This window comes from Ammospiza caudacuta, chromosome 17 (assembly GCF_027887145.1).
Source record: "Ammospiza caudacuta isolate bAmmCau1 chromosome 17, bAmmCau1.pri, whole genome shotgun sequence".
In the NCBI taxonomy this organism is placed as follows: domain Eukaryota; kingdom Metazoa; phylum Chordata; class Aves; order Passeriformes; family Passerellidae; genus Ammospiza; species Ammospiza caudacuta.
The window spans coordinates 13,376,387-13,396,601 of NC_080609.1; the positions used below are offsets into that span (position 1 = coordinate 13,376,387).

General features: G+C 51.2%; 1 protein-coding gene across 2 annotated transcripts; it reads left to right on the forward strand.

The window, feature by feature from the left end:
* The first annotated feature begins 10,918 nt into the window (after positions 1-10,918).
* AMZ1 (archaelysin family metallopeptidase 1) lies at positions 10,919-19,076 on the forward strand. 2 transcript variants are annotated; one of them, XM_058816251.1, is made up of 6 exons: positions 10,919-11,222; positions 11,832-11,999; positions 12,866-12,994; positions 13,317-13,480; positions 14,853-15,029; positions 18,507-19,076. In XM_058816251.1, exons 1-6 carry the CDS (start codon positions 10,919-10,921, stop codon positions 19,074-19,076), a joined length of 1,512 nt encoding a protein of 503 aa, XP_058672234.1. The 2 variants fall into 2 exon arrangements, with proteins under 2 accessions (XP_058672234.1, XP_058672235.1); XM_058816252.1 differs by having other exon boundaries at positions 14,922-15,029.
* The last annotated feature ends 1,139 nt before the right edge of the window (positions 19,077-20,215 follow it).

Sequence of the window (20,215 nt, forward strand, 5' to 3'; positions counted from 1 at the left end):
TGCAGCTCAAGGTGAAACCCTGCTTTAATAACTCCTCATCTCCTGCATCAGACCCTCAACCACCAGGACTTGCAAAGGGAGTGATCCTGACCCCAGACAGGTCTGTGCCACGTCCTCCCAGGCTGGGAACTCTCAATCTCCTGTGCAAACCAGTCAGTCCCGTTTCTCCTCCTTTCCATCACCATTAACATGTAGGAGATCTCACCCTTTGATTTTGAGCCTGCTCCTCCCAGCAAATTTTGTACTTTACTCATTTCCATAGAAGCAGCAATGTGAAATTAGATTCTTACTTTTTTTTTGTGGGGGCATTCCCTAATCCTCCTCCTTGTGTCCAAAAGTGTGACAGATGTGGCTGCAACTGCTTTAGAACCAACATCAAAGTAGCTGCTGGTAGTTCTATGGTGCTGCCCAAGTGTAGGTCTGGGTTTTGTGACTGACCAGCAAAGAGATAAAGCTGAACCACAAGCTGAACCCACTCTGCTCTCTCTGGGCTGCTGCTGAGGTCCAAACTTTCAGAAAGCTTGCTTGTGTGCATTTATGCTTTGTGGTAGCAGCACAAACTGAAATTAGGAGCGCCATCCAGGAGGGATTCAGAAACCCATCACAAGAGCACAGCCTTCATTTCCTGAAATCAAGGTGGGGCCACAAAGTCACCTCTTCACCTCCTCAGAGCAGAGACCACCTCATTTCATCCCATCCTTGCTCTGCTGAGCACAGAAACATGTGCTTGGCTGAAGCCCACTTGGGGAGAGGCATCTTATCTGGAATAGAGAACACTATCACATGGGAAGATTTTCACTTTCCTCAGTAATTTGTTCCAGCAGCTAATCAACTTCATTCTTTAAAAAATTAATGCCTATTTTCTCATTTCAATTAGTCTGCCTTCAGCCTGCAGCTGTGGGTTTGGGCTGTCTCCTCTCTCTGGCTTACACAGCTTGTGGGTACCTGCCTTTTCTGCCCATGGAGCTATTTGTGTATCTACACAACTTTCTTTGGCTAAATAGCTACAGTTGCCTAAATTCCAGTCTCAGGCAGCACTTCTGGGATTTTTTTCATTCTGCTTCTCCCTGAGGATGTGCTGCCCCATGAAGTTTCCTGCACTCACCTGCCCAAGGCATGCACCCCTGTATTTTACATCCTCCCGTGGTCGTGGCTGCTCCAGGAAACACAGCTTTGCACAAACAGCTGATTTCAGAGCAGAATGGTGACTGCTGCTGATCACTGCAGATAAAGGCCACTTGTGGTGAGCACCACGTTTGAGCTGTGACCAGCTCTAGCGACAGCTGAGCCAATGCTGAGTGAGTGCAGCTGTCCTGGAGCCCTTCCTCTCCCTGCACAGCTCCAAATCCCCATCCCTCTGATTCACTGCTCTTTGCTCCTCCTGGTTGTCTTCTCATCTGAGTTTTGATGACCTCCTGCTTCCTTTTCCCTTCCTTTTCTACAGATCCTCTCTTGATGAAACCACTTGTCTCCTAGAAAGTCAGAGAGTGAGGTGTGGCTGTTTCCTCATCACCGTCCCTGCCTCCCTCTCCCTCACAAGGACAGCCCACCTCCCCCTGTGCCTGTCCAGGATAAATGCATCATTATGAGAACATTTAACCACAACACCAGCCCTGTTTACCTGTGCTGGTCAGTCAGTGGGCTGGCAGCTAAGCCAACTACTAATTTTTAAGTTTACAAGAGGATCAACAAAAAAATAATTGTGCATTTTGGGAGCACAGTATCAGTGCATCTGGTTTTCCAGTTCACAGCTTCCTCATGTAGGAGCTGACTCTTTGAGGCTTGTTATGGCTCTAAACATGTTGATGGTGTACTCAGAGCAACTCATAAATACATAATTTAAGTAATTAATACAAATAAAGTCTCATTACAAGCAGCAACCAATTAAAACAGCTCAGAGGGCATCTCCTGTGCCTTGGGTAGCAGCTGAAGTGGAAGAAGATGCTGTTGCAAGGCCTCAGAATTCCCCCCTGCCCTTCCCACACACTGAATCTCAGGAAGGTTTCCCACAAGGAAGATTCACGAGCAGTGTCTGCTGCCAGGAGAAGCTGCTGCTTCGCCTTGGCCTGATTATGAGAGCAGCAAATTAGGGCAATTTTTCACCAGTGATGCTGCCAGTGCCTTCAGAGCAATGCAGGTCCCAGGCACGCAGGCTGCAGCAGGGATGGTCTCATCCTGCTGCTTGCTAATCCTGCAGCATGGCATGCAGTCCTCGGCCACGACGGGTCCAGGACATTCTGGTGGCCCTTGCAAGCCCCATGGTTGTGCTGGGTGTGCAGATGGCATTTGGGCTGCCAGCACTGCTACAGCCCCTGAGGCTGTAAAATATATTTTTTTTCTTAATTTGAGTTTATGTCACTTAGGGACACGCTTGGGTCCCAGCCAGGGTATTCCTTCTTCCTCCCATCCAGGGATGGCAGAAGTGAGGGATCAAAGCGCTGAAGAGGATCAAAACATGGAAGGCAGAATAAATGAAGCCATGAAGAAATGGGAACAGAGATCCACTCCTTTAATGTAATTAACCTTTCCAAGAACAGATAATATTCCCGAATTAAAGGACATCGTGGGACACACAAATGCATCCGGGTAGTGTGGGAGCGATGCTGCGAGCGAGGCATCAAGGCGAATGCAAACACGGCTCCAGGGCGGGGATGGCACCAGCCACCGGCACAACCAGTCCCCAGACAGCCCGGCTCTCGTTGGAGCACAGATTAAAGGGTTCCCACCCCCCGGCAGCGCCGCGCGGCTCAGCCCGGGCTCTCTGGGGAGTGCGCTTCCCCAAACCGGGGCTGCCCGCGCTCCCTGCCCGCTCCGGGCTCCGGCAGCCGAGCGGGACCCGCCGCCACAGCCACCGCCACCGGGCCCCGCACCCCGTGTCCTGACCCCGCACCCCGTGTCACCACCCGCACCCCGTGTCCTTCCCGCACCCGGTATCCTGTCCCTGTCCCGTCCCTATCCCCGCATCTCTCCCGCCCCCTGTCCTGTCCCTATTCCCGTATCCCTCTCGCACCCCCGTCCCTGTCCCTATCTCCCTGTCCTATCCCTGTCCCCGTGTCCTGTCCCTGTCCCCCTGTCCCGTCTCTATCCCCGTATCCCTCTCCCACCCCGTGTCCTGTCCCTGTCCCCGTGTCCCGTCCCTGTCGCGGTGTCCCCTGGCCCGGCCGCTCCCCTCGGGCGCCCCCCGGCGGTTGCCCCTGGCGCGGCAGGAGGCGGCTCTGCGCGGCCGCTCGGCGAATCCCGCGGGCTCCCGGCGGCGGGGCCGAGCCCCCCTTTGCTCCCCCTTTTCTTCTTCCTCCTCCTCCTCCTCCTGCTGCTGCTCCTCCTGCCGCCGCCGCCGCTGCCGGGCTCCGCTCCGCCTCGCCAGCCCCGAGCCGGGTGCCCCGGCCCTGCCGCTCCTCCCGGCCTCCGCAGTCCCGGCCCGGCGGGCGGTGAGTGCTGTCCTGTCCTGTCCTGTCCTCCCGGGCACATCAGGGGTGTCGCGGGGTCGCCTCATCGCGGGAGGGCACGGTCAGGCGGGAAGGGGGGTCCGGGCGGCCCCGGAGTGCGGCGGGACCCCAGGTGGGTGATGGGCACCGCCCCGGGGTGACGGGCACCGCTCCGCGGGTGAGGGCGGCCACGCTCGGGGCATCTCCCGGGGGACGGGCAGCGCTTCCCGGCGGCAGCATCGCTCCGCGGGCCATGGTGGCCGTGCTCGGGGCATCCTCCCCCGGTGGCGGCGGGTCACGCTTTAGGGCATCCCCCTCCCGGGGCTGGTGACCGCGCTCGGGGCATCTCCCGCCGGGGATCAGGGACTGCGCTGCGGGCATCATCCCCAGGACTCCAGGGGTCCTGCCGGGCACTCTCGGTGCACCCTCCAGGGGTTTGCGGTGCCGGGCTGAGCTCGGTGTTCGTGCTTGGTGCATCGTCCCAGAGTGCTGGGGGACTCGTTCCTTCCCTGCACACCCACCCGTGTGATTCCCGCACAGGGAACCAGCATCCACAGCCCCTTTTCCACCTCAGCGGGGCCGGGGGTGTTCAGGTGTCCCAGGAGCAGCTCCTGCTCCTGCAGCCCTTCCAGAACATGCCTCGCACGCAGTAACCCTGATCAGCGCTGGCTGCTGATCAGCTACAGCCGGCCCCTACCGTGGCTTTGGGCTCTGTCCGTGTCCCCCCAGCCTTGCTGGCTGTAGTAACACCTCGGAGCCCCCTCCTTCCCCTGGGCTGTGAAATGCCCACAAACATCCCCGACCTGGCGGCACCGCTTGAAAAGCTCTGGCTGTGCTGGGAGGAGGATGCACCGCAGCCCCGAGCCTTTTTACCTTTTCACCGCGGGATGAGGCGCTTTCACTCCGCCCGTGCTCCGGGGAATACCCACCCTTGGCCGTACCTGTTTGGGAGTTCATCCGTATGGAAAACGCAGCCGCTTCCCTGGCTGACACCGGGGCTGTCTCGCAGAGACCATTTAGTCTGTCTAGACAAGTATGATGAAGAGCAAAGTGCCTGGAGCTGAGTGATTAGAGCTCGGCTATCTCTGCAGTGCTGCGTTTGTTGTACAGCTCTGATAGATGCTGCTCCGTGGTTTTGGATGTCTGGTCAGAGAGTGCACAGCACGCAGACATGGATTGTGGAGGATTATTTCATGTCAGAGGCAGGGAAGGAGAACACAGCCAGCCCTTCATCACATGTGTGCATGGGAGAAGCAGCACAGGCACTGAACCAGACTAAAATGAACAGAGAAAACTCTGAAAATGGTGAATAAATGGGTGATGAGGGGGAGGAGGGGGAAAGGCACGTACTGCCAGCTTACTTTCTGCAGGCTAGCACAGAGAAGTTCATGAATGTTTGTGTGACACTTAGAAAGCCTCAAATGGCAGGCACTGAAAAATAGGGTAGTGCTTTGTACGAGCATAGAATAAATAAAACCTGTAGAAGAGAAGGCTGAACCGAGGGATAATGTATGTCCTCAGGACGTATTAAAATGAAGCACAGCAGACTGAGAGAGCAGGCTTTAACATAAAACAAAATCAAAGGCAAAGTGGACGTGTATGTGTTCTTAAATACTTAAGAACACTTAAATAAGAATATTTAAATAAGGACAAAAGGAAGCATCTGCCTCCATCTTAGGTATTTAATGACCTTTACAAATCTTGTCTTTCACCTTGCAAACCTTTTTTGCATATTGTGGAGCTGTCCATCTAAGTTGTCCAGCAGTCCAAGTTAATTAATGAGGCAGATTCCTGGGAGGACAAACTTCCAGGGCTGAGTCTTGCAGCAGAAACACATCAATCACAGCTCCAATAGGACAGGCAGCTTCTCCTCCTGGTAAATGCACGTGTGAATCCCTGAAGCTTTCCACAGCACCAGGAATGACTCTTCCCAAGACCATCTGTTTCTGAGCCACAGACATATTCTAGAGACATTACACACAAATATTATTGGGATCTGGCACTACGTGAGGCCAGAATGCTTTATCTGAGTTTCTGGGCTGGAACACTCACAGATCTGACTCAGTGCTCTGTGGCCACTTAATGCCACTGGACAGAGATTGCCACGGCGGTGAAAGCAGAGGGCTGAGCAGGTCCAGAGTGGATTTTCTCTGTGAGCAGAGGGGATTGGTTCTGAAAACTGCTGAGTATCTCAAAACCAGGTCTGAGCCTGGCCAAAGAGATTTGGTGTGACCCCAGGAGCTGAGCCTACTCAGCAGGCAAAGCCTGGCTCTGTGTTGAGCTCCTTGAGGAAGGAGTTGGACCAGTGAGAATTTTATTTGGAGCAGAGCCTCTCAGTCAAAAAAAAAATCTCTTTCTATACATGTAAAGAAATAAATTGAGAAAATTGCTTTTAGGCTGTCATGGGTGCAATGCTGGGAAGCACTGAAAAGGAGAGGCTGATACTGGAGCAGCAGTAGCAGACACCAAGTGCAAATCTCAGGAAAGAGCTATTAGGTAACTGGAGCATGTGTTGATAATTAGTTATCACTCGTTATGTTTGCTCTGGGCTTTCCATTTTTGTTGACTGGCAATGAATTTTCTGCACTATCACTGCTTGTTTACAGTACAACACCTACCAAAGGTAATTAATCAGTGTTAAGAGACCCTGCTAATGTCCCTCTGACACACAAAGAGCCAGGTAAAGTCAGTTTGCCTCCAAATACTTCACAAGAGCTGAGAGGGGAAGGGAACAGAGGGAATCTCCTTCTGTGCATCTGCAGTGCCTATGGGAGAGTCAGAACTAAAAATTACAAGTTAGCTTATAAAATAAATAACTTTAGAAAGACCTTAAAAATTATACAATCTTTGCAAATGTTAGGGTCAAATTCTATATGATACCAAATAAATTCATAATGCACTGAGTGCCCTTTCTGGACCTGTACATGGAATTTCTTCACACAAGACCATCCCTGTCTTGTCAGAATATCCCAAATGAGCTCACACTGTATGATATTGCCCTGGCCTTTGAAAATCATCCTGTTACTGTCATCCCCAGGCATATCTACCCAAGAAAGCAATGTCAATATATTAGAGAATAAATGACATATCTATGAATTACAAACAGAATAATTCATAGGTAATTTTCAATTACAGAGAATAATTTATATGTGTCTGATTTGCAGAGAGAATTATTTATGAGTAACCTGAATTGCACATGAAGCACATTAACAGGTTACTGTGGGAAAGGGAGTGTACAGACTGCTCAGGTGTCACGTGCTGAGCCAGGATTTTGGGGTGTTTCTTGTGAAAACACTCACCATGAAGATTCCATAGTAAAGAGATTTGTGTAATGTGCCCAATCTGGTCTGAAACCTCAGAGTGGTGCTGAAAGCCTCAGGGAGTGTGTTGGATCTTCTGCCTTGTGGAGCACCACAAGCAGAAAGGCCACAACTGGGACCCTACAATATAATCCTTGGGAAAGGTGGTGCCAGGAAAAGATAAGGAGCCAAGTGCCAAAACCTTTGGGTTCTCTGTGTCTCCTCTGCACTGTGTGGAGGTGATGATGGATGCTATGAAATATGCAAATAACAGAGAAAAAGAGGAAAATCTCCAGGGGCTGGATGAGATTCCCAGCAAGGCTCCTTCCCTGCCTTGGATCCTCCACATGTTCCATCCTGTACACAGGGACATTGGTTTTCCTTCATCTCACAGAATCACTGAGGTTGGAGAGACCTCCAAGATCATCAGGTCCAACCTTCATGGATCTCATGTGGTCCAACACAGATACTCCTGGTTTAGGAAAAATTACAATGTTAGCAAATGGCTGTGAGATGGAGCAACAAAATGTGTACTGAGAACAGAATGTTTTCCTCATAGTAAAGTAAAAACCAGCACAGGAGTAGATGTGGGGAGTGTCTCCACTTGCAGCAGATCTCTAGATTATTATTTTGCTTAAAGCATTTTCCTAAGTACAACTACAAATTACTGGCCTTTAAACAAAAGGAGTTACTTTCCCTCCCCAGGACTTGCTGGTCAGGTCCCACCGCTTGTCATTTAACAAGGGGCCAAATCAGCTTCTTTAAAGGCAGAACATCTTCTGAAATACCTGAAGGGCAGGAGGATGCATTGGTGCTTCCACTTCTTCATCCCCACCTTGTCATCTTAAAAACTGAGTTGGGAAAGAAACCATCCAAGCCCAAGTGCCATTCCCTCCTGAGCCTCAGGGAGTTACAGCAGGCACCCTCAGCACAAGAACTAAAAATTATAAAGCCCTGTAGCTCTGCTCCAGTTAAATTAAACACCATATCCATATATTAGACTAAGACAAATAACATCTACTATGGCTAACGTGGTAAAAGAGCTTCTTTTTTCAACCACTAAAGTTGGTCCATAAAATTTTTCTGAAGCATTAATTTTCTCCAATGAAGAATTTTAGAAAAGCTTACTAAAGAGAAGTAATTGTCTTGGATTTGGGGAGTGTAATGGGTTGTGCTGTTCTGTTGGAAGCACGGCCAGACTCTCCAGGAGAAGGAGGCACATGCAATTCCAGACTGAATTCCTGCAAATGCCTCCCTGTGCCTGAGCTTTTGAACCACTGAAGCGTCGTCATGGGCACCCTTGGGCATGAGGAGCATCACAAAACACCCATGCACACAGCTGGGAATGTCTGGAGCTGGGTGAATGTCCCCTTTTAGGAAGTCTAGGGGAACAATGTATATCCCATAGCTTTGGGCTCAAACTATACTCCACGAGGGACCCTGAGGGGAACACTGACTGCAAGACTGTGCACTCATTGTATTTGCTGTCACATACATCCACTCTTTGCTGCTTCCCATTTAGCTGAGAAAAATTCATTCATTCTCTGACCAGCTCCCCCTCCCCAGACCAACACTCCAGTTGTTGCCCAAAACATTAATGAAAGCAGCTCATGCTTCCAGAAACTTTGAAATTTAAATCCTTTAACATGATCAGTCTCAACCTGGACCAAGTGCAAAGTCTCTTCCTTGACTTGCATTAAGCAGGCAGCAGCATCACATCCTCAGGGAGCTGAAAATTACTAAGAGCTCCCAGTGAAAGTTCTGCAATCACCAGGAAATGATGCTTGGATTTAAAGTTGTGCAGAACAAGTGAAATCTTGTCCATTAGGAAAATGCCAATCTTCACCCTCCTCCAAGGCAAAACTTCTGATGACCTGCTGGGGTCAGACTCTCACTTTGTGCTCCCAAATTTGGAAGGAAGTCAGAAGTGTAGAGATTTGGGTCACCAAGTGCAGGGAAACCTCACACAAACTCTTGCTGCTCCCTGTAAAAACCTGCTGGAACAAATTGGACAATATTGGGCAGTAAGAAGAGCTCAGAAAGTATCACAGATTTTTTTTCTAAACTTTCATTGGATTAGGAACCTTGTAGCACTTCAGGTCCCCCCATGCCACCTGCTGTCAGCCTTTAATGCAAGTGAAATACAAAGCTTGCAAAAATGAAAGAAAACTGCTTTTCCACTCCCTCTCCAAGCTACACACCCTTAGAGACAGAAAAGATCACACTAAAATGAGCCCTTTTAAGGACTACCAATACACACACAGCTCTTCCCAAGGGTTAGATGAGAAGGAATGCACTGTTAATTTTAATGGGCTGCCACTTTTCTCTCACAGTGCAAACCACCTCTGCATAACTGAGGAGAGGCTTTGGCTCATGTTGGTACTACTTTTGTAAAATATTGAATTTTCTTAATCATATTGCTGTCCTCAGGGGCCACTGAATGTCACTTACCTAGCAGAACTAGGCTAAAGACCTACTTAAATTATAGACTTAAACAGTTCCTCCTCAAAATATTTAATCTCTCTATTTTTTCCCTGTGATTGAATGCTACTGCTAGAGCAGTGATGGTCAGCAGCTGATGCATTTGGTATCCACCCAGAAATCTTTTCTGGCTCCTTTTGAGTTATTATGAACTTGCCTAGAAGAAGGCAACACTTATTCCTGGAAACCCTGAGCTTTTATGCATGTATCCCCCAAATTTCCCATTCTGCTGTGAACAGGTGGAGCACTTACCTGTGGTAGGCAAAAAGCCCAAAGCACTGCTCCAAAATGCTCCAGTTCTGCTTGGCATGGTCTCCTTACAAAAAGGAAAAACTCAGACATGGATTAGTCACAGGGGCTGTGCTTTGTTTTCTCTTCTGATTCCTTCTCCCCAAGGTGTTCACTGGCACCTCCCCAAGTGCATAAACTGCAGTGGGAAATAGGTGCTAGGAATAGGAATTAGGAATAGAAGTAGGAATAGGAATTCTGCAGCTTTGGAGAATACTGGCCTTAGACAGGACCCTGGAGAGGATATTTCCAGGAAGCTCCAAATTAGTTTCTTTGTGCTGCAGGCTTTGTTTTGCTCTTTATTTACCACTTGACATCATCCCCAGCGTTGCTGATGCTAACACAGTGTGACATGAAGCTGTTCATGAAAGGACATGATGGCAATGGGCCCGAGCGTGTCCTGCTAGAGAGGCACCACCAGCCTCGCACAGCAAGTCCCACCTTGGCTGGGCAAACGTTCCCAAATCCTGCAGCCTGACAACAGCACTGGGAGCCCTGGGATAATAGCTAGGATTAAAAGGTGTTAGAGGAAATTGTCACCAGAGAACAGCTGCTTTCACTGGTGTCAGATAAAGCAGAAGTTTAGGCTTCTGATCAACAGATAAAGACCAACATCAGCCTCTTTGTTCCTGACATGGACCTGTTCCAAGGAGTGTGGTTTATCCCAAGCAAACAGGAGCACCACAGCCTACAAGGTCCAGTGCAACCAGTTGCACAACATTCAGAGGTATTTCCCACCTTATTGGGGCTTCAGGACAGAGCACCAAAAAACCCCCAAACCAGTCAAGCCATCTGGTTTACTGCAGACACCCAGCACCTTTTTGGGGCTGTGCATTTTTGAGCACCATGTCCTGGCACAGGGTCCCTGAACCAGTGACACCCATTGGGATGTGGAGAACCCATAACAGCCTCTCCCACATGGAGCACAGGGCCTGGAGCACAGTGTGCAGTGTTTATAGAATCCCACCACACCCTGCAGCCGGGGTATTGGTGCTCATTGCTGCAAGGGCCAAGCGTGAGGAGCTTTCCTGTCTCTGGCAAGGCGGGGTGCTGATGGCCATGTCCCCCAGGCATGAGGAGTTTTCCCATCCCTAGTGAGGCTGGGCGCTGAGGCCATGTCCCCCAAGTCTGAGGCGCTTCCCTGTCCCTGGCGAGGCCGTGCGCTGACGGCCGTGTCCCCCAAGCGTGAAGAGTTTTCCTATCCCTGCTGAGGCCAGGCGCTGATGGTCGTGTCCCATCTGTGGCGAGGCCTGGTGCTGATGGCTGTGTCCCCCAAATGTGAGGCGCTTCCCTGTCCCTGACAAGGCCAGGCACTGATGGCTGTGTCCCCCAGGCATGATGAGTTTTCCCATCCCTGGCAAGGCCGGGTGCTGACGGCCATGTCCCCTCCCTCAGGCCGTGCCGCCGCCGCCGTGCAAACCCGCGATGCTGCAGTGCAAACACGCGCAGGAGTTCAGCTTCGGGCCCCGCGCTCTGAAGGACGCGCTCATCTCCACGGACCCCGCGCTGCAGGAGCTCTACGCCAAGGCCTTCTCCAGGGCCGAGAAGCTGTTCCTGTCCGAGGCCTACAACCCCCAGCGCACGCTGTTCTGCACGCTGCTCATCCGCACGGCCTTCGACTGGCTGCTCAGCCACCCCGATGCCCCCGAGGACTTCGAGACCTTCTACCACGCCATGCTGAGGAGGAAGCAGAACTTCTGTCGAAAGCACATTTACCTGCAGCCTATAGGTAATGGGGGGATCTTCACTGGGCTGCCTGGAGAGACACAGGAGGGCGGTGGGTGGTGTTGAGTGCTGCTAACACCCTCCTCTAAGGAGTCACCTGCAAATGCAATGGCCAGAGCAAAGACAAGTGTAGCAGGCAGGGCTCTGACACGCCCCCAGTCCAGAGTCACAAGTTGTGGTGGTAGACCTGCCATATAAATGGTATGTGTGCCCCTGGGTGAGGCTCGCTATGAATTTATGCATATATGTACATCAAAGTATGAAACAATGCTGAAAAAACCAGCATTTCTGGAGGTCTGGCTCTGATGGTTCATTAAACACAGCCACCCATTCCCACGTTAATCATTCTGCACATCTTAAACAGGAGAAAACCTTCCAGCATATCTGCTCTGCTAATGAGAGCATACTAATGCCTTGTGCAACCTCTCAAAAAGAGCTCCCTCTCCTCCTCTATATCCATAACCATCCAGAGGTGTCCACCACATCCCAGAGTGAGCAATGAGCTCCAGAATGAACCAGCCTGCCCAGGTGCTGTGGCCAGTGCCACAAAACCCCATCAGAGCCTAAAGCTCACCCTGGCTGTGAGGCACTGACAGAGAGCTTCTCCCCTCAGATTTAATCGAAGGCCCCGCTGGGCTCTCGCTGCTGGATTCCCTGCAGAGCTGTGTGGAGTCTTTCTTCCTGGGCCTGCGTGTGAAGTGCCTTCCCTCCATCCCAGTCTCCTCCATCCACTGCTGCTTCCGCCACAGCCGGGACTCGGACAGGGTGCAGCTCCACGCAGGTGAGCCAGGACCAGGCAGCAGGGAGCCCACAGAGACACCAGCCTGGCACACGGGCACGAGCTCTGCCCTAGGAAATGCCTGACACTGCCTTCATTGCCTGTGCTGGGAGGGGATGAGGAAGGGAGTGAAAAGGCAGAAATCCTGTTCCCGTGGAAAGGCCAGAGCTTTGAGGCTGGAAACAGGAATAAAAAAAAAAAAAGTGACTTTCATCATATTTTCCTCTGCTGTTTGTGTTTTTCAGTGCTATTATGTTTAGGTCCAGCTCTGGATCGGATCAGCTCTGCGGGAAGGCTCTGTTGATTTGGTGCAGTCTGAGTTCTCCCATCCCCTGTCCAGAGCCAAAGTAAATTATTGGCCTGGGTGGTGCAGGGGGAGAACTCATAGGCCTTTCATGATAGGAAATTTGGGTTCAAGTGTCACAAGTTCCCCAGGGGACTGGATTTGCCAGCTGCCAAACTCACACTGCACAAACATCCACCTGGAATGAGGTGTTTGCAAGTACCATGGGCAGCACATGCTCAGCACAGACCCAGCACTGCAGCCCTGGGGCTGTTCCAGCTCAGTCCTGAACTGCCTGTAGGGAAATTCTGCTCCCAGGTGCTCATTTCCATGGGTTGGTACTGAATTCATCAGCATCTCTGCTTTGTTTTGACTCTGTGCCCAGCACCACTTCCAAATTCAAGTCCTCTCTGATTTGAGAGATGGGCTACACAGCCATGGTTCTCCACCTGAGATGATGAATCCAGCAGCTCTGCCTGCTTGTAGGCTTGGATTGCATCCTCCTCTCCATCAGCAGCAGAAATTCTGGCTCTGTGCCTTCCAGGGATTCCTCATTTAAATGAACATCTCTCTTGTTTTTGTCCAGATGGGATCCTGAATTTCCTGAAGAACAACAAGCCCATGGATGCCCTGTGTGTCCTTGGACTTACCCTGCTGGATCTTTACCCATGTGAGACCTGGAGCTTCACATTCAGCAAATTCCTGCCAGGACAAGGTGGGCTGGTGTCCCATGGTGATCCAGCACAGTGTGAGAATAAGGCAGCACTGTCCCTTCCCTGTGAGACTGGAATAGACAAATCTTAACATGCTGTTCCCTTGTAAGAGGAATTAGGCTTTCCCAGGGTGAAATTAGGGGGATCAGAGCTCCTGGTCCAAGCAGAGGTAACTGAGGTGATACCAACCTTTTGGGGAGTGGGTCTCATCACACCCTGTGTGCCCAGCTGGACTGTGCTCCCACAGCTGTATTTTCATGCTGCCTAAGGTGAGAGACAGCTGTAAAAGAGCAGATGCCTGACTTTACTCCTCTCTCTTCACAGAAGTAGGAGTCTGCAGCTTTGCCAGGTTTTCTGGGGATTTCCCCCAGGCTGGTTGTAGCAGCCTGAACCCACCCACGCAGAAGGAAGAGCTGTGTGAAGTCAGCAAGGAGGGCAGAGAGAGGAGCCTGCAGTTCAGTGCCCAGGAGATGGTGCAGTGCTGTAAGGTAGGACCAGCAACCTCTGCACCCCGTTTTTTCCTGGGTAGGGTTAAATATTGCAGGCCAGGGCATAAAACACCTCAGCCCAGTGAAAAAGCCATGAGACTGCTCCCAGAAGCACAGGCAGTCACAGCTAAGCCCACACTGAATTCAGACATAAAGATCTTCCATTCTAGTGCACTGCATGGACAGCTCCTACTCCCCTCACCACTGGAGCAAGTGACAACATCAGTTATGGGGAGGCTACAGGATTTGCCTCAGAATCACAGAATGGTTTGGGTTGGAAGGGACCTTAAAGACCATCTTGTCCCAAACCCCTGACATGGGCAGGGACACCTTCCACTAAACCAGACTGTGTCATGGAGCAGGACTGAAACAGCCCTGCCCAGCTCCCAGGCTCATGCTTGGGTAATCCTGAGTATTTTTCTTGTCAAGCATAGCAGGGCTGATACAGCATTTGGAGGATAATCAGAATATCTGGTGGAGCTGTGTGTAACTAAGGGATGGCTGCAGGGGAGGGGTCCCTGTGCCATCCCTGTTACATGGATGGAGGAGAAGAACAGAGAATAATATCTCAGCCAAGTCATCCATTTAAATGCAGAACCCTTAAAACCCCACCAACTCCAACACATCTCTTCATGAGTGCTGTCCTCCCTCATCCCAACATCTGCCATATTCCAGCTCTGCCTCCAGTGCTCCTCCCAGAGCTGGCCCACACAGAGCAGTCACACCAGCACCTGCAAAGCCACTTCCCTTTGCTCCCCTGGTATTTGCTCAGGATTTTCTAGTTTGAGACCTCTTCCTGTAATAATTTTAAATGATATTAGGTGGCAATTGGAGGAGGAGAGGAGTCCTCCATCCTCAGCCTTTCCACAGTTGCCAATTCCCAAGGCAGTCATGCTTGGCCAGCTGACTCCAGCTCAGTTTTCTGCTTTGGCACAAATGTTAATGGAGTCTGTTCTGGAAGGACTCAGATCTGTTATTGCCAACAGCTTCTTGCACATTTCTCACACAGCCTGTGCTGCTCTTTTCAGGCCTCAGTGGGACTGGTTTTCCTCTTTAAAAAACCCCTAAAACAACAAAAACCACCACATTGTCCTTGAGGAAGAGCAGCAGCAGCACCAAACATTCTGCCTACAGGACCCCCCACATCTGCCTCACCCACACCCACCCCTCCTTCTCCACAACACAAACATGGAGCTGGGAAGAGGCAGCAGGTTCTCCTGTCACCTTGGACAAGCCTGGGCTGGGGAGGTGCCATTGCTGAGCAGGAGCTTGCTCAGACTGCAGTGGAGCTGGGAAGGTGGAACAGCAGAGGAGGAAGAGGAGGAGGCAGCAGAAACAGGTATGACCATGCACTGCTGTGCTTCCCTGCCAGGTGACCTGCCATGAGATCTGCCACCTGATGGGGCTGGGGACGTGTCGCTGGCTGCAGTGCATCATGCAGGGAGCCCTGAGCCTGGAGGAGGCGCTGCTGCGGCCGCTGGAGCCCTGCCCCATCTGCCTGAGGAAGCTGCAGCACGTCGTGGGCTTCAAACTCATCGAGCGCTACCGGGTGAGCCCCAAGCCCGGAGCCTCCTGGAGCAGGGACAGGGCAGGGCCAGGCTGGCTCAGCCCAAACCCCAGCACTGAGGGTGCTGCGGCAGCCTGCTGAAGGCAGGAGATCTCAGGAGATCTCAGTACGTAGTGCTGAGGCACCTCACACCTGGACATGGGGGTGTTCTACACAGGCTCTGACCAACAAAGCACTCTGCACGGTTCCAGGGATTTTGGCTCTTCCCAAGGGACACTGCCACAGCCCAACCACACTTTCCTACTCCCAAAAACGAGGTGGGAAGGGCAGGGAGATTGCAAGCAGGAGCAGCAAGTGAGTGCAGGGATTCCCACAGCTGCGCCCTTTCCTGTGCCACCCTGGAGTTTTGCCTCTCTGGGGCTGCTGGGAACAGGGAGGGAACATCATGTGTGCACTTTGCTGCAATTCCTCTGTTTAAATTTATGAGAAAGGATCCCAAATTATGGGACCCTCCAGTATGTGGAGGGTCCCAAACTCATCTTTTCTCACCCACATCACTGCTAACACCACGTTTAGACGGACCAGGAACAATGCTAACACACCCTTAGCTCTTGAAAGGGTTTTCTACCTCTGCTGTCCAAAAAGCAGGATTCAGTAGCCAAATGGTTGGTGGAATAGAAATAATATCCCCATTCTCACTCAGCACCCATCTTCTCCCTGGCTGTGATTCCTGTCTGACACACATCATGCTCAGAGGCAGGATTTTCCTCACTGCCTATTTTAAAGTCTGTGGGTTGTATTTGTAACAAGATATGAGCAGAATGAGGAAGGAGATGCCTCTGGTTTCATTCAGCATGGAATCAGATACACAGAAGCATGGCAAAGACTGTGGGGAAACACACATTTTTTTGTGGTTTTCCTACTTATCTGTGGTGCTGCCAGACCCTTCTCTGACTCTGTGGCTCTTTGGTCCCTACTTCTGTCTGAGAAGTGTCTAAATTGCCCAGACCACCAGAAGATTCTGCTTAAATAAAGCAAATAAATTCTGCTTTATTTAAACACCCAGCCTGTCAGCATCCAGCCAGTGCTTTCATGAAGAGAAAGGCCACCTGCATTCATCTTTTCTAGAAACATTTTTGCCCTTACACCTGCAGCAAATACTGTAATTGGCTCAGCATCCTCTGAACACAAACCTTAAGGAATGATGCACTTGCCAAATGTCACATCTGCTTCCTTGGGAAGGCAAAGCTCAACTAGATACAGCATAAACTGGTGTAGGACAGCTGTGATAATCTCTGTAAGAGGCTTTGCCATAGTGTTGAGAGGAGACATAAATGCCAGAGATCAATTAAATAGTTAAGGAACAGGACAGAAGAGGGCAGAAAGCATTTGGAGACAATAACAGAGAGCAAAGTTAACTTGCCAAGCACGTTAAGCGCAACTCTGAAGTCACATTTCCTCTTGGAAACAATCACAGATCCCCACCTGGCACAAAACAGCTTCAGACACTCCTAAAAACCACAGGAAATGCCAGAACCAAGCTGTGCCTCAGCAGCAGCAGGTAACACTGCTCAGATCTGCAACTGAGACACAGTTTGGGGCAGGAAACCAGTCCTTATGCAGCAGAAAGATCTCCTCAACTTATTTATCTGAGTTGTACTCAGAACCACACTCCATTTTTTATCCCAGCTGATTATTCCAGCATGAGTCATCTTGAAAACTGAAAGCCGGTTAATTATCCTGGTGTTTCCCCACCACAATCAACATTTCCACATTTCCACCTGCTGCTTGTGCAGCATCCCAGGCTGTCCTCACATGGTGGCTGGATGAGTTTGCAGTGGCCACACACACACAGACAGCAGGTCTCAGTGACATCCTCGGGGTGGACATCCACTTCAGCTGCTCTTGCCTGCAGGTAAACAAAACCCACACAGAGCTCATCCCTTCCTGGTCAAACAGGAGAACATAAGAGGCTGCAGCCCTTCAAACCCACCCAAAGTTCAAATGAAAAAAGCCACCCAAAGGATGAGATAGATTGAAGAGATTCTGGGAATTCAGGCAGTAATCCTGAGTAGATTATCCCCTTTTTTTTTTTGCCTTGGACAGCCCAAATGTACTGTTGGAAAATCCACATCTCCACAGCCTTTTTTATTCCTGGGAATTGGGCTAAGTAGCAATTGGGATTCCTTCCCAGATTCACTATTCTTGGGAATGTAGAGCCATTACAAAATCGTGGGCTGCTTGCAGCTTTCCAGTAGCTTTGCTGTCCCCTTCACTAGCCCAGCTCCCTCTGCAGCTTCTGGCACTGCCTTTGTTGGATAAGCCCAGAGGGAGGGAAGGAAGGCCCACTGGAGGTGGGACCAGGCAGGAGAAAAGTTGTCCCTTTACAACTTTTCTTGCCCCAGAGGGAGGGGGCAGGGTGGATTAGCTAAGCTGAAAGAGTCCATTTTATTCCTGTACAGAATTCTTCCCCGAGGCTCCATGCTCAGACTGAAATGAGAAGCAGGGCTGATTTCTCCCACCCACTCAATTTGAGCTCTTTATCCTTTCTGTCACTTGCCTGAAGAGACAGCAATAGAGGAGGAGAGGAGGGGGAAGCAATGGGGGGCTGTGAGGGAAGGGAGCTGCACAGGGCTGGGAAATCTCCTGCCTGCTCCTCAAACACTGCAGCTCCCCCTGAGCTGAGCAGGGACGGATCCAGCTCCGTGCCTGGCACACCGTGGGGACAGCCCAGGCTAATCCTGACACTGCTGAGCCACTGGGGGCTCTGCAGATGGATCACTGGGAGCTACAGAGAGTAAAGGAGAAGAAATAGGCCACAGGAGTGTGAGAAACTGAAAAACACACATAAAAAAGCTCAACACTGGCAGCAAGGCAGATAAGACCACCTATTAGCCAGGGATGACTGGAGTACTGTGGTTCATTCCTTAAAGCATAAGGAACGAATGTGCCAGGAGCAGCCTGTTATAAGCCTCATTGTGGCATTTAATATTTAAAAAGGAAATTGTCTCAGACATTTTCCTTTCATTAATTCTTTCCTAGAATCAGCCTTCCCACTTGTTCATCTCAGCTCAGGAGGGGAAGAGCTATTCTTGGGAATAAAACACACATTACCACAGGCAGTAACAACCTGATGAAACCCAATTCTTCACCACTATCTGAGGAGTTTCTATAATGACACACTTTCCTCTGGAGAGGCATTGGTTTGCCTTTCCTAGAGACCACATTCACAGAGCAGGGAGTGATCTGGTGCAGTTTTCTCCTTACCACCTTCAATAACAGGGCAGATAAAGTCCACATCTGACTGGAGGCAGCTCTGCCACAGTCCAAGTAAATGGGACAAGAGAAAGCTCCTGCCTTGTAGGGTCACCAGGAGTTGTCTGACCCCATTGTCTGGCAGAGAGGATCGTGGCAGCAGCAGCTGAGCCACCCAAGATAAACAGGTTTACCTGGCAAACACAGCAAAGGTATAAGAGCATCTCTCATCCTCCACAATGAAACCTTTCTCCTCTCACGCAGAAGCTGTATGCCTGGACACAGACCGTGCTGTCCACGTGGCCAAGGCAGGAGTCAGCAGAGCTCTCAGCCTCCGAGGACATGCTCCCGTTCAGCTCCGACTCCGGGATGTGCTGCGAGAACGACTCCGAGGCCGTGACCTCCCTGTCCGAGCCGCTGACCCCCGACACCTGCAGCCAGGGCCTGTCCCTGGGGCCAGAGCTGGAGCAGGACGAGCAGCCCAGCTCCCTGCAGGAGGGGCAGGGCCAGCCCCGGCCCCCCGGGCACACCAAGGCCACGGACACCATCAAGGATTACGAGCTGTGGCTGGAGATGTGCATCGCCGCCCTGGAGAGGAACGTCTCTGAGGAGGAGCTGGCTCAAGTGGACAGGAGTGTGGATGCCCTGGCTAAGTGGGAAATGTTCACAGGCCAGCTGCCTGCTATCAGGAAGGACCTGCCCTTTGCTAGGGACAGCACTGGGCTACGCAAAGTTCTTGGAGACAAATTTTCCTCCTTGAGGAGGAAGCTGAGTTCCAGAAAACTTTCCAAAGGGGAATCGTCCCCTCACCGCTGGCGCTGGGAGGACAACTAGGCTGGGGCTGCCTTGGGCCAGCTTTGCTCACCTCACTGCTTCCAGCCTTCCTCACCCCAGGCTGTTGCTGTCTCAGAGAAACAGCAACTCCCCCCAGGAATAAAAGATGTTTTGATTTCTGAGATTGCTAACACAGTTTTGATGTGATTAGTTCTTCTCCAAGGGTTTTTCCTGTGTTGGTCTAAATGACACCACCAGTCCACACCCACCTCAAGTCCCATGTAGGTGCTTTTGTTTTCTTGGTCTGAAGTTGGCCAGGAAGAGCTCAGCCAGGTCCCCACTAAAGGCTGAACATGCTCACACAGGAGCTTGGGCCATCTGAACAAACAGATACAAACAGATTAATCCAGGGCAGCTCCCCCACAGCTCTTCTCTGCTTAGCAGTCAGTTCCAGGCACAGATGAGATTTCCCCCTCAAACACTCAGAGTGCTCTGCTTGCTGTCCCACCAGCAGGAGGTTGTGCTGAGCACAGGAGCACAATCCAGGCTGATGGACTCTCATTATGAGCCGGGGGAAATGGAGGAGATGGGCACAGAGCAAAGCAGAAAGATCCCTGGCAGCTCTGCCCCAAAGAGCAGCGTTAGCCTGACAATTGTCTCTTGGCAGACCCTCAAAAGATCTCCTGAGATGCCTCAGTTCAAACAAAGCCAGGCTTGGAGCATGAGCTGGAACTGCCCACATCCTCTGTGGATTGGCACAGGAGAGGAAACCTTAGGAAACATTTACAGACTCATTGATTATTAATGTAAAAAGGGGAACCACACCTGTGCTCCTCTTTCTGCCTTGGGAAGTGACCACCCTGGCGCTTCCCTCTTCCCACTGAGCAGGACTGGGTGCTGTGCTGGCACCCTGAGAGCAAAGCCTCCCTTCCCATGGCCAGGGCACAATGCTCCTCTCTGCTCCTCCTTTTATAGCCAGAGCTGGAGAGGCCGATGGGGAAGGCTGACCCCTCTCCATCCCTGCTCCCTCAGCCCCGAGCACTGATAACGCTCCCACAGCTCATGGCAACGTGGCTGAGCTCCAAATCTCTCCTGGCTAAAAATACCAGCAGGTAGCATCAGACACCAGCAGCTGGGACAAAGGGGAGATGTTTCCCTCCGAGGAGGCAGGAGCAGCTTCGGCTTCCCGGAGCACTTTG

What these genes read in the sequence shown, in the direction of transcription:
- AMZ1 (XM_058816251.1), top strand. Translation starts at nt 10,919, where the DNA reads ATGCTGCAGTGCAAACACGCGCAGGAGTTCAGCTTCGGGCCCCGCGCT. An exon ending in CATTTACCTGCAGCCTATAG is followed by an intron (nt 11,223 to 11,831) that starts GTAATGGGGGGA and finishes TTCTCCCCTCAG; the next exon opens with ATTTAATCGAAGGCCCCGCT. An exon ending in CAGGGTGCAGCTCCACGCAG is followed by an intron (nt 12,000 to 12,865) that starts GTGAGCCAGGAC and finishes GTTTTTGTCCAG; the next exon opens with ATGGGATCCTGAATTTCCTG.